General features: G+C 45.7%; 1 protein-coding gene across 9 annotated transcripts in view; it reads right to left on the reverse strand.

Moving 5' to 3' along the window:
• The window catches only part of LOC139584488 (homeodomain-interacting protein kinase 2-like), a 117,777-nt gene that overhangs the window by 95,235 nt on the left and 8,737 nt on the right, over window positions 1-13,805 (reverse strand). For all 9 annotated transcript variants that reach the window (XM_071416426.1, XM_071416419.1, XM_071416421.1 and 6 more), the window contains exon 2: window positions 883-2,050. In XM_071416426.1, coding sequence (XP_071272527.1) covers window positions 883-2,050 — 1,168 coding nt within the window. The remainder of the gene's footprint in view (window positions 1-882; window positions 2,051-13,805) is intronic.

A 13,805-nucleotide genomic window follows, 5' to 3' on the forward strand; every position in this document is an offset into this window, starting at 1 on the left:
GACTATTGGATGTTCTTATAGGCACTTTAGTATTGCCAGTGTAACAGTATAGCTTCCGTCCCTCTCCTCGCTCCTCCCTGGGCTCGAACCAGGAACACAACGACAACAGCCACCCTCGAAGCAGCGTTACCCATGCAGAGCAAGGGGAACAACCACTCCAAGGCTCAGAGCGAGTGACGTTTGAAACGCTATTAGCGCACGCTAACTAGCTAGCCATTTCACTTCGGGTTGTATGCATTTCACTTGTATGCTTGTATGCTCAGTCAGATTATATGCAACGCAGGACACGCTAGATAATATCTAGTAATATCATCAACCATGTGTAGTTAACTAGTGATTATGATTGATTGATTGTTTCTTATAATATAAGTTTAATGCTAGCTAGCAACTTACCTTGGCTTACTGCATTCGCGTAACAGGCAGTCAGTCTCCTTGTGGAGTGCAGGTCGTTATTGCGTTGGACTAGTTAACTGTAAGGTTGCAAAATTGAATCCCCCGAGCTGACAAGGTGAAAATCTGTCATTCTGCCCCTGAACGAGGCAGTTAACCCACCGTTCCTAGGCCGTCATTGAAAATAAGAATGTGTTCTTAACTGACTTTCCTAGTTAAATAAAGATTAAATAAAGGTGTAAAAAAAATACAAAAAAATAATAATAATCGGCTAAATCGGTGTCCAAAAATACCGATATCCGATTGTTATGAAAACTTGAAATCGGCCCTAATTAATCGGCCATTCCGATTAATCGGTCATTCCGATTAATCGGTCGACCTCTAATTCAAACCCTATTTTTTATTAAACTTGCCAGGTCTCTCTTAGGAAATAGGTCTTCTTATCATAACGAGATTTCCTGGTTAATTCAAGTTGAAAGAAACTGCTCTTACCTGTAGTATCTGGACTGCAGGTAGGTGGAGCACACGGCTTTGGACACGTGGCTGGCTGAGCCAAAGTCAATGACCTTGACTCGGTAGGGCTGCCTGGAGGGGTCCACCAACATGATGTTCTCTGGCTTCAGGTCAGCGTGGATCAGGCCCAGGCTCTTGAGCTTCATCAGAGCTGTGGCCACCTGCTGTAAGACTGGCCTAATGTACTTCAACGGCAGCGGACTGAACTTGTTCTGCTTGAGGAAGTCGTACAGGTTCTGCTCCAGCATCTCGAACACCAGGCATGTATGGTTCTTGTGCTGGAAGCACTCGTAGGCACGCACAAAGTTGTAGTCGTCTGCACTCTCTGTGCTCAACCGGGCCAGGATGCTCACCTCGATCTGGCCCTGGCGCGCGTACGATGGGTGGTTCTTCAGGATCTTGATGGCCACAATCTCGTTGGTGCCCCTCTTCCAACACTTTACCACTTGGCCAAAGGTGCCTCTGCCCAAGAACTCTAGCACCTCGTAGGTGTTGGTCATGGAGCAGACCACCTCGTGCTGCACCAACTGGTAGTCCCCTTCATTGTTGGAACCACTGTTCTTGGAGGTGGCTGTCGATGTGGCCGTTGCCGTGGCGATGGCCACCGTGGCCCCGCTGGCTGCGTTCTGGATCATCGTTGTGCTGCCGCCGTGCTCCTCGATGATCGTCACGCTGCTGTTGCTGTTGTCGAGCTCCTCACTCTTACGCTTAAGCCCGCATCGCTGGTAGGTGTCCAGCAGGCTGACGGTGCTGCGACGGGTCAGGTTGTGGACTGCTCCACCGCTTCCTCCTCCGCTACTGCTACTGCCTCCACCGCCGCTACCACTAACGCTACCGCCCAAGCTCAACAGAGTCCCCAGAGCCCCTGTAATGCCTGAGGTACTGCTAGCCGAGGCAACCACAATTTTCCCTGCACTCGCCGGGAAGATGAGCGCAGGCTGCTCGTAGGGCAGAGAGGAGTTGATTCCCAGAGAGGTGGCTTGGGACAAATGCTGCTTGCTGTTCTGGTTGTAGACGACTTTGCTGTGTGTGCCGTACCCTGTCATATCCCAGTATGAACTCTGCTCCACCTTCAGCTTCTTCACGCTAAAGAAGGCACTTGACTGGAGAGTGTGAGGGGACAAGACTTGCACTTGCGAGGCCATACCTGTAAGAGAGGAGAGGAGGGGAGAAGGGAGCGGGAGAGAGACAGAAAGTGAGCGGTAGGAATTTGAGACAGTGCTTGAAACACGAGTGGCTTCTTTAAATAAAGAGCGCTTATGTCAGGGCCGACTAGGCCCATGTTGACGTATCAATGTCTTACTCAACAACACAAACTAAAAACTTAAAATCACATTGGTTATTTCACTCTTTAAGGCGACTTTTCAGAATTACGTATTATGTATGCTACTCATTGCAAGAGAAAAATAGATGTCTGTATATGTTTTAAAACTATACACTATTGTAACGTGCTTGACTATAGGATATACAGTATATGATGTTTAAACAGGAACTTTGTGTTTGAATGGTGACTATCTAGACCGTTGATGTATGCAGAGGAATTGCCTTTTCTCTTCAGTCCCCATCTGGACTAATGTAAACAGAGCTCTAATAATACTCTTCATAGGGAACTCAGAGAATGCAGAAATGTGCACCAAAACGAGCCCTTCGAAAGTTGCGTGACTCTCAAGGAATGATAGCAATTTCCTCAGCAAAAAGCAAAATGACAACCCAGACCCTGCATTTGTTGGTACACAATCAGCTTGAAAGAGAGAGAGAGAAAGAGAAAAAAAGACTCTTCTATTTTCGAAACAACAGAGAAGCATTTGAACTCCGTCTCAACCTCAGATCCTGAAGACAACAAGCAAAAGCGAAAACTGCAAGGCACTGAGCTCATGGGAACTGCCTGCCTCAGAATAAGCTTCTCCAAGCAAACAACGGCCCAAAAATAACCCTCTCAAACAGGCCTGTTTGTAGCACTGAAATTACTGTTACAGCACAAGCACAAGCCGGCTTACATGCAGGCCTCGGTACTGATATATAACAGTCTCCAATGTACCCCAAATTAGTGTACTAACAAATTTACGATTTACCACCTGTGTACATCTTCACTCACATGCATATCACATTTTTAAATCCAGACTAAATCCACAAACACAGACACTCAAAATCCTAACACACACCCGTGCATGCACACAATCAGCATATTATACATAGCCCTAGCCTACATGGCTAAAACACAGGAGGTTGGTGGCACCTTAATTGGGGAGGACGGGCTTGTGGTAATGACTGGAGAGGAATAGGTGGAATGGTATCAAATACATCAAACACATGGTTTCCATGTTTGATGCCATTCTATTTACATTCTATTTCCAGCCATTATTATGAGCCATCCTGCCTCCACTTAACTAAAACCAATCCTGTTTTCCTGTCTCCTTATAGATGACTAAACACACAGTGACCTTGAAGAGAAGAGGTTGTGAAGGGGACTAACGAGGAAAACGTTTTCCAAACGTTTTGGAGGAGTTCCATGATGATTCAGGGGTGTGTTGGGGACAGGGGGCAGAGGGAGGAGACATACTTAGTCACTCTGTCATTATTAGCCTTCTGAGTTCTGAATGATGATTCATTCACTACAAATCTGGCCATCTCCTCCTCTCTTTCCCTCTTCCTCCTCACCCTCCTGCTCCTCCTCCTCCATCTCTTCCACTCTCTCCTTCTCTCCCCCTCCTTCTCCTCCACCTCTTCCACTATCTCCTTCTCTCCTACTCCTCCATCTCCTTTCCTCTCTCCTCTCCTCCCTTTCCTCCTTCCAGATGTCTGGTAGTATAGCTAGGGACACTGGTCATCATAATAGTCATCTGGTCTTAACCTTAATGCTGCACAGCGAATCCGATGCCTGTAGGCTGTAGGTTAGTTGATAAAGCATATTACTAGGGGCATTTGCTTTACCACACTACTCCTCTTGCGTAAGGTTTACCCTACACCCCTACATGCCCCTCTCTGGCCCCCTCTATGCCCTGGGATGGCAAAACATGTGGATGGAGGGAGTAATGAAGACCGTCCGCTGGGTTATTAGGAGCAAGGCACTATGCTAATCGCATAAGCCACCAGGGCCAGATGTCACTGCTCGGATTACCCACCACTTTGGTGGAGACTTTCATGCTAAAAATAATTTGGCCACGTTGGCATTGGCGTAGTCACTAGTCACCGTCAGCGGTGCTGGTGCTGCTGTGTGAGACTGACTGGAAAACTATGGGAGGATAATCAGATACTACAGTAGGAGCAATGGCCTACTGCTCTGATCGTGATGTCAAATTCCAGGATTACATTGCCATGATTATGGATGACCGACAGTAACAGCATCGGCCAAGCAGCTTTTGGTTTACGGCACTAGGCTCAAGCTGTAACTGCCCTTTCCAAAGCGGCGCCAACGCCATCAAAAATCTTCCTCAATCTGACGTTAGCTATTAGTCATTGACTCCTGTTGGTTACTGTTCTGTTGTCAGTGTCCAAACTAGGGCTGTCCCCGACTAAATATAATCTTGGTCGACCAAAAGTCATCTGTTCTTCTGACCAATCGATTGGTCAGGATTTTTAAATGTGTATTTTTCCATATATAGACACATCCTATGTGTTGGATTCAAATCAACTATATGCACTGAGCTTGTCTGATGATTTTACCAGAGGGAGTCTGATCGCAATTGATTTGATTGTGCCGGGCCTGCTCAGACTTGCTGCGCTGTGTTAAATAAAAAAGACAGTGAGTGACTGTGTGACTAGCACCCGTTGTCTCTCTCCTCCATACTGCAGCGACAACCACAAAACAGTGTTTATAACATAATTACAAATAACATAATTACCACATAATTACAGCCATTTCTGACTGAAAAGTTGTGTTACTGAAATCCCTCATTTGTTTAGGAAAAACCCTTTCTCTCTTTACGTGACACATGCATTCAGAAAGTATTCAGATCCCTTGACTTTTTCCACATTTTGATACGTTACAGCCTTGTTCTAAAATGTATTAAATTGTTGTTTTCCCTCATCAATCTACACACACAATACCCCATAATGACAAATAGGTTTTTAGACATTATGTGATCCTAGGGTGGCAACACATACATGCTATGTGATTTCAATGAGTCTTTCTCCATTCTGATTGTTTTATACTGTTCAATTCAACTTCAACCAAAACACATTTCCTGCATTTCCATTCATCTGAGATCATTTCCACACTGCCATGTAGGGCTGCACGGTATGGGCAAAAAAACAAGGCCTGATTTTTAACCAAATGTTGCAAAATGACTCCCTGATTAAATAAAGGTAAAACATATTTATTTGTATTTTTATATGGGCGAAAACTCTGTAACCGTAGCCATGGCCTTTAATGTATCCATGACTCACTAGGGAAACTATGGGAGCTGGGAAGGTTACACGGTTAATACAATTGAAGGGTTGAATAAAGAGTAACTAACTTGCCTGTGCCTGTGGCGAACGCAGAAAAGTAATTAAATGAACAAACAGTTGGGGTCAAATGGCTGGAATATTATCTCTGAACAACATGCTTAGGTAACAATACGCACAATTGTACTTCATTGGAATGTCAGAACTAATTAATCATTATTGAATCACCGCTTAAGTTCAAAACTGTCTGTGATCTGAACCCTGAAATCTTAACAACCATCTCCCTTTCTCTGTGGTTTACTGTTCACCTTTATATTTAAACTAACATTGTAGTCTACACAACTTCTTAATTCCACTTATGAAGTTTATTTTCATTTCTGAACTTAGTGCCAAATGCAAACTGTAAAGGGCCCATTGTTTTCACGTTTACAATGTTAAAATGCCTTAAGTAGCCTGGTCCTCCATTTAATATACCTTAAAGAGCATGGTGTGTTCAGCGCACTGCAATTTAGCAGAAAACCACAGGGGAATTTCTCACTGTTTAGAAGCAGCATGCTGAAGTGGAAATGGTCAATGTCTTTAGGGGGGATTATGTCCTCTGTCAAAGGCTAGTTAATCTGCTTTTTAGGCAGATCAAGGCTATTCTGCGCGGGAGGCCGAGGGTGAGAGGGTGGGTGGGTGGGATGGAGGGAGGGAGGGATGGTCTGGTTACTGACTGACTAGGTCCTGTGTGCTTGGCTGTTTTAATTAAGACCTGTATTGTGGTGTGCATGACAACTAGTACCAGATCAATATTTAAAAATATATATTTCACCTTTATTTAACCAGGTAAGCTAGTTGAGAACAAGTTCTCATTTATAACTCTGACCTGGCCAAGATAAAGCAAAGCATTGCGACACAAACAACACCACAGAGTTACACATGGGAAAATCAAACGTACAGTCAATAACACAATAGAAAGATCTATATACTGTGTGTGCAAATGTAGTAAGATTGGGGAGGTAAGGCAATAAATAGGCCATAGTGGCGAAATAATTACAATTTAGCATTAACACTGGAGTGATAGATGAGCAGATGATGATGATGATGTGCAAGTAGAGAAACTGGGGTGCAAAAGAGCAAAAATAAATAACAGTATTGGGATGAGGTAGTTGGATGGGCTATTTACAGATGGGCTGTGTACTGGTGCAGTGATCGGTAAGCTGCTCTGACAGCTGATACTTAAAGTTAGTGAGGGAAATATAAGTCTCTATGTCACGACTTCCGCCGAAGTCGGTCCCTCTCCTTGTTCGGGCGGCGTTCGGCGGTCGACGTCACCGGCCTTCTAGCCACCACCGATCCACTTTTCATTTTCCATTTGTTCTGTCTTTGTCTTTCACACCTGGCTTCACTCAACCAATTACTTGTTTATTATTTAACCCTCTGTTCCACATGTTTTGTTTGTGAGTGATTGATCTTTGTACATCGGTCCGTTTTTGTGGGCTCGTGATGTTACTTTGTATTTTTGTAATTTTGAGTAAAGTACGTTGATTACTCATATTTTCTGTCCTGCGCCTGACTCTCTACACCAGCTACACGCAGGACCATTACACTCTAGCTTACAATATATCGGAACACAGATATTATCGGCTGATATTGACCTTTTAACGCTGTATCGTATCAGCCGATAACTGATACTCAATAAATAGGATGAATAAAGTGAATCTCTGGTCTGAACACTAGCGGCACTTCTCATGATGTCATTATTGTTACAATGTATGAAATCAACATTAGAAGCTATTTTATATTGGTTGGGCTCAAATGACAATGTGCCGAACAGCACGGCACTCTTCTCTAGAGGAGGGGAGGAATACACATACAGGCCTTCTGGTTGACTCTTCTCTAGAGGAGAGGAGGAATACACATACAGGCCTACTGGTTGACTCTTCTCTAGAGGAGAGGAGGAATACACATACAGGCCTTCTGGTTGACTCTTCTCTAGAGGAGAGGAGGAATACACATACAGGCCTTCTGGTTGACACTTCTCTAGAGCAGAGGCGGAATACACATACAGGCCTACTGGTTGACTCTTCTCTAGAGGAGGGGAGGAATACACATACAGGCCTTCTGGTTGACTCTTCTCTGGAGAAGAGGAGGAATACACATACAGGCCTTCTGGTTGACTCTTCTCTAGAGGAGAGGAGGAATACACATACAGGCCTACTGGTTGACCCTTCTCTAGAGAAGAGGCGGACTACACATACAGGCCTTCTGGTTGACTCTTCTCTAGAGGAGAGGAGGAATACACATACAGGCCTGCTGGTTGACTCTTCTCTAGAGGAGGGGGGGAATACACATACAGGCCTTCTGGTTGACTCTTCTCTAGATGAGGGGAGGAATACACATACAGGCCTTCTGGTTGACTCTTCTCTGGAGAAGAGGAGGAATACACATACAGGCCTTCTGGTTGACTCTTCTCTAGAGGAGAGGAGGAATACACATACAGGCCTACTGGTTGACTCTTCTCTAGAGAAGAGGAGGAATACACATACAGGCCTTCTGGTTGACTCTTCTCTAGAGGAGAGGAGGAATACACATACAGGCCTGCTGGTTGACTCTTCTCTAGAGGAGAGGCGGAATACACATACAGGCCTTCTGGTTGACTCTTCTCTGGAGAAGAGGAGGAATACACATACAGGCCTTCTGGTTGACTCTTCTCTAGAGGAGAGGAGGAATACACATACAGATCTTCTGGTTGACTCTTCTCTAGAGGAGAGGAGGAATACACATACAGGCCTACTGGTTGACTCTTCTCTAGAGAAGAGGCGGAATACACATACAGGCCTTCTGGTTGACTCTTCTCTAGAGGAGAGGAGGAATACACATACAGGCCTGCTGGTTGACTCTTCTCTAGAGGAGGGGAGGAATACACATACAGGCCTTCTGGTTGACTCTTCTCTAGAGGAGAGGAGGAATACACATACAGGCCTTCTGGTTGACTCTTCTCTAGATGAGGGGAGGAATACACATACAGGCCTTCTGGTTGACTCTTCTCTAGAGGAGAGGAGGAATACACATACAGGCCTTCTGGTTGACTCTTCTCTAGATGAGGGGAGGAATACACATACAGGCCTTCTGGTTGACTCTTCTCTAGAGGAGAGGAGGAATATACATACAGGCCTTCTGGTTGACTCTTCTCTAGAGGAGAGGAGGAATACACATACAGGCCTACTGGTTGACTCTTCTCTAGAGAAGAGGAGGAATACACATACAGGCCTTCTGGTTGACTCTTCTCTAGAGGAGAGGAGGAATACACATACAGGCCTTCTGGTTGACTCTTCTCTAGAGGAGAGGCGGAATACGCATACAGGCCTTCTGGTTGACTCTTCTCTAGAGGAGAGGCGGAATACACATACAGGCCTTCTGGTTGACTCTTCTCTAGAGGAGAGGAGGAATACACATACAGGCCTTCTGGTTGACTCTTCTCTAGAGGAGAGGAGGAATACACATACAGGCCTACTGGTTGACTCTTCTCTAGAGGAGAGGAGGAATACACATACAGGCCTTCTGGTTGACTCTTCTCTAGAGGAGAGGAGGAATACACATACAGGCCTACTGGTTGACTCTTCTCTAGACGAGAGGCGGAATACACATACAGGCCTTCTGGTTGACTCTTCCTTGGTCATAGGGAGAGCTAACCCTCTGTGAATGTATTAGAAAACAATGGAAAGTCCAAGTTCTGCTGAAAAATAGTTGTAACTCTATGTCCATAATCATGAAGCGATGAGAGAATGTACAGCACTTTGCATTTCCCATCAACTGCCTGAATGATAGCAGGATGTACAAGCTGGACACTGGACAGGAAGACATGCTGCAGTATATACAGACAATTGGACATGGCGGTCTGTCTCGCACTGCTGATCCGGGACAGTCAGTCAGGCATCTGCCGGAATTGTCCGCCATGGATGGGCGGCAAATCACTTGTTATGACTTGACCTCAGTTCTGTCTAGACGAAGTATTATCTCCTCTTGCCTCTGATGGGGGCATTCAGTGGCGGGAGAGGAGAGACGTAGCTGTGCCCCCCCCCCCCCCACACACACACACACACCTCTCTGCTGCTCATTCCAGTCAGCATCAGTGTCATTGCTACCCCCCGCTTCTCTGCCTGCCTGCCTGCCTGTCCATCAAGGTCCATTGAGGTCCATTTAGGCCCATGGCAATGAGACCCTGCTGTGCCATATGCAGCACAGAGCCAGCCAACCAGCCAGCCTCTCATAATAAACTATGAGGGCCACTGGAAGGCTGGGGACTGGAGGTAAAAATTAATGCACCATTGGAGGAACATATTGACTGTTCGGAGCGAACAAGCCAGCCATGTCATTCAGCCTGGCCTTGTGTGTCTGGCTTCTGGGAACTGTCTTCAGTGGAGGTGCTGGGGCCTGTCTCTCCCCCACTGTAACACACCACTCCAGACCACTATTGACCACCCTGTCCACTTTATAGCTCCCATCTCAGCTTATTTATAGAATAATGCATCAGAGAGGCAGTCAGGGAGTGAAGTTAGAGCCTCTCCCTGACACACACACACACACACACACACACACACACACACACACACACACACACACACACACACACACACACACACACACACACACACACACACACACACACACACACACACACACACACACACACACACACACACACACACCACCTATAGCCTATATGGTTTGTATAGGATGCAGACGCAGAACGTTTCGAGGCCTATAAATCAGCAGCTTGCCTGGTGTGCCACTCCCCGAGTGTCTTCTTCCTGGAAACCACCAGCGATGGTAAACTACAGATGCTGAGTGAGTTAACAACACACTATACATGTGCAAATGTGTGTGCCCATGCACACATGCACGCACACGCACACGCACACGCACACACACAGTGTCACACACTACAACTAAAATCCATAAGGTCGCTTGTAGCCAATACATTTCGAAATCCTCTTTAATGAATAACAAATAGGTAGTCGCCATGATCATGCATCTAAACTAACAACAAAGCAGCCGCTCAGCAGTGGTTTGATAATAGATTACAGCTTGTTATTCACATGTAAAGTTCAGCCCTATAAAAAGCCAACTGTTTGGTTTATGAGGTACCTTTGGCATGGTTTCATTGTGTGCCACAGCTTAACCTCTGCCTGTTTATTTCTCATCCCTGGAAGTGGGAGGGAGGGAGGGAGGGAGGGAGGGAGGGAGGGAGGAGAGGAGAGGGGGATGTGGGCCATGGTGAATGCAGAATTGCTCTGTTTGAGCAGGATTTCTTATTAATCACACACACACTAAGCACAGCACAGTAGAAAGAACAGCACCCAACTTCCTCCCCACAGAGAGAGAGACCAAGAGAGAGAAAGGGGGGGGCGGAAGAGATACACAGAAAAACAGAACAAGAGAGAAACAGAGCAAGGGAGAGTGAGACACAGAAACAGAAAGATGGCGATACAGAGAAGACAGAGGGAGACAGCGTAACATTACTGTTACACTAGGCTTTGAACCCCACCATCCCTCTGACGGACTCTGCTTTGACTACTGTTCCAGGTCGCCAGGAAAACACAGCAGGGCCATGCAGGGACACACACCTGATAAGCAGCCTGCCTTTCTTCTCTCTGCTTATCACCCATGTACAGTGCCAGTCCAACAGGCCTCTCTCCACTGCATGCTCTCCCTCTGACTCCTATTGAGCAGCAGGACAGCTGCCTATTGAGCGTTATGAAGGGGGAAATATATAAGCAGAGAACAGTGTCACAAGGACATGATAGAATGTATGTTTTGAGTGTCTCTATAGATATGTTGGCCTAAACATTCAGTCACCAAGGCAAGCTAACCACATGCTGTAATTAATCGAGTGTGTGTGCATGTTGAGGTGGCATGTTTGCAGTTCTTGCAGTGCTGCCAGGTTACAAACCCCGGAGAAAGACACACTGAGGACACGAACCCCAGGGAAAGACACACTAAGGACACGAACCCCAGAGAAAGAGACACTGAGGACACGAACCCCAGAGAAAGACACACTGAGGACACGAACCCCGGAGAAAGACACACTGAGGACACGAACCCCGGAGAAAGAGACACTGAGGACACGAACCCCAGAGAAAGAGACACTGAGGACACGAACCCCGGAGAAAGACACACTGAGGACACGAACCCCGGAGAAAGACACACTGAGGACACGAACCCCGGAGAAAGACACACTGAGGACACGAACCCTGGAGAAAGAGACACTGAGGACACGAACCCCCGGAGAAAGAGACACTGAGGACACGAACCCCGGAGAAAGACACACTGAGGACACGAACCCCGGAGAAAGACACACTGAGGACACGAACCCCGGAGAAAGACACACTGAGGACACGAACCCTGGAGAAAGAGACACTGAGGACACGAACCCCCGGAGAAAGAGACACTGAGGACACGAACCCCCGGAGAAAGACACACTAAGGACACGAACCCCGGAGAAAGACACACTGAGGACACGAACCCCGGAGAAAGACACACTGAGGACACGAACCCTGGAGAAAGAGACACTGAGGACACGAACCCTGGAGAAAGAGACACTGAGGACACGAACCCCGGAGAAAGACACACTGAGGACACGAACCCTGGAGAAAGAGACACTGAGGACACGAACCCTGGAGAAAGACACACTGAGGACACGAACCCCGGAGAAAGACACACTGAGGACACAAACCCCGGAGAAAGACACACTGAGACAATAAACCCCAGAGAAAGACACACTGAGACAATAAACCCTGGAGAAAGACACACTGAGACAATAAACCCCAGAGAAAGACACACTGAGACAATAAACCCTGGAGAAAGACACACTGAGACAATAAACCCCAGAGAAAGACACACTGAGACAATAAACCCCAGAGAAAGACACACTGAGACAATAAACCCCAGAGAAAGACACACTGAGACAATAAACCCCAGAGAAAGACACACTGAGACAATAAACCCCAGAGAAAGACACACTGAGACAATAAACCCCAGAGAAAGACACACTGAGACAATAAACCCTGGAGAAAGACACACTGAGACAATAAACCCTGGAGAAAGACACACTGAGACAATAAACCCCAGAGAAAGACACACTGAGACAATAAACCCTGGAGAAAGACACACTGAGACAATAAACCCTGGAGAAAGATACACTGAGACAATAAACCCTGGAGAAAGACACACTGAGAACACGCACGCACAACATATCCACAGCCATCATTCACTCCAAAGATCAACCAATAATGGCGCTGCGGCATGTCAAGTTTTCTGAAGAAACCATTAACCTTCATAGACCATAATCAGATTGTGGATCAATCTAACATTTTCCAATTAAATTAAATTATAGACCCATACCAAACAATCAAAATACAAGACAAAGACATAGCTGAGGGAATAACACAATAAACAATTTAAGAGAAAATACATTTAAATCTGCTTTTGTTCTTTGTAAATTAATTGGGATGTACTGAGAGCAGAAAAATGAACGAGTTAATATTCAAAATGGTAATAGCATTTACAAGGAGGCACATCTGTATGAACCTAACATGATTATCATGGGGAACGTGTTTTAATAACATTGTACTTGTTTCATTTTCAATATTATGATAATTAAAAATAATGAATTCCAGAACAAGCTAGTTAAATCCTCCATGTCACTGTGCTGATGATGATGAGAGAGAGAGAGAGAGAGAGAGAGAGAGAGAGAGAGAGAGAGAGAGAGAGAGAGAGAGAGAGAGAGAGAGAGAGAGAGAGAGAGAGAGAGAGAGAGAGAGAGAGAGAGACAGAGAGAGACGGTCCTGGGGCTCTGTTCACAAACACACCCCACAGAGCCCCAGGACAACAGCACAATTAGACCCAACCAAATCATGAGAAAACAAAAAGATAATTACTTGACACATTGGAAAGAATTAACAAACAAACAGAGCAAACTAGAATGATATTTGGCCCTAAACAGAGAGTACACAGTGGCAGAATACCTGACCACTGTGACTGACCCAAACTTAAGGAAAGCTTTGACTATGTACAGACTCAGTGAGCATAGCCTTGCTATTGAGAAAGGCCGCCGTAGGCAGACATGGCTCTCAAGAGAAGACAGGCTATGTGCTCACTGCCCACAAAATGAGGTGGAAACTGAGCTGCACTTCCTAACCTCCTGCCCAATGTATGACCATATTAGAGACACATATTTCCCTCAGATCACACAGATCCACAAAGAATTCGAAAACAAATCCAATTTTGATAAACTCCCATATCTACTGGGTGAAATTCCACAGTGTGCCATCACAACAGCAAGATTTGTGACCTGTTGCCACAAGAAAAGGGCAACCAGTGAAGAACAAACACCATTGTAAATACAACCCATATTTATGTTTATTTATTTTAACTTGTGTGCTTTAACCATTTATACATTGCTACAACACTGTATATATATAATATGACATTTGTAATGTCTTTATTGCTTTGAAACTTTTGTATGTGTA

The sequence above is a fragment of the Salvelinus alpinus genome, chromosome 9, assembly GCF_045679555.1.
Source record: "Salvelinus alpinus chromosome 9, SLU_Salpinus.1, whole genome shotgun sequence".
NCBI lineage: Eukaryota > Metazoa > Chordata > Actinopteri > Salmoniformes > Salmonidae > Salvelinus > Salvelinus alpinus.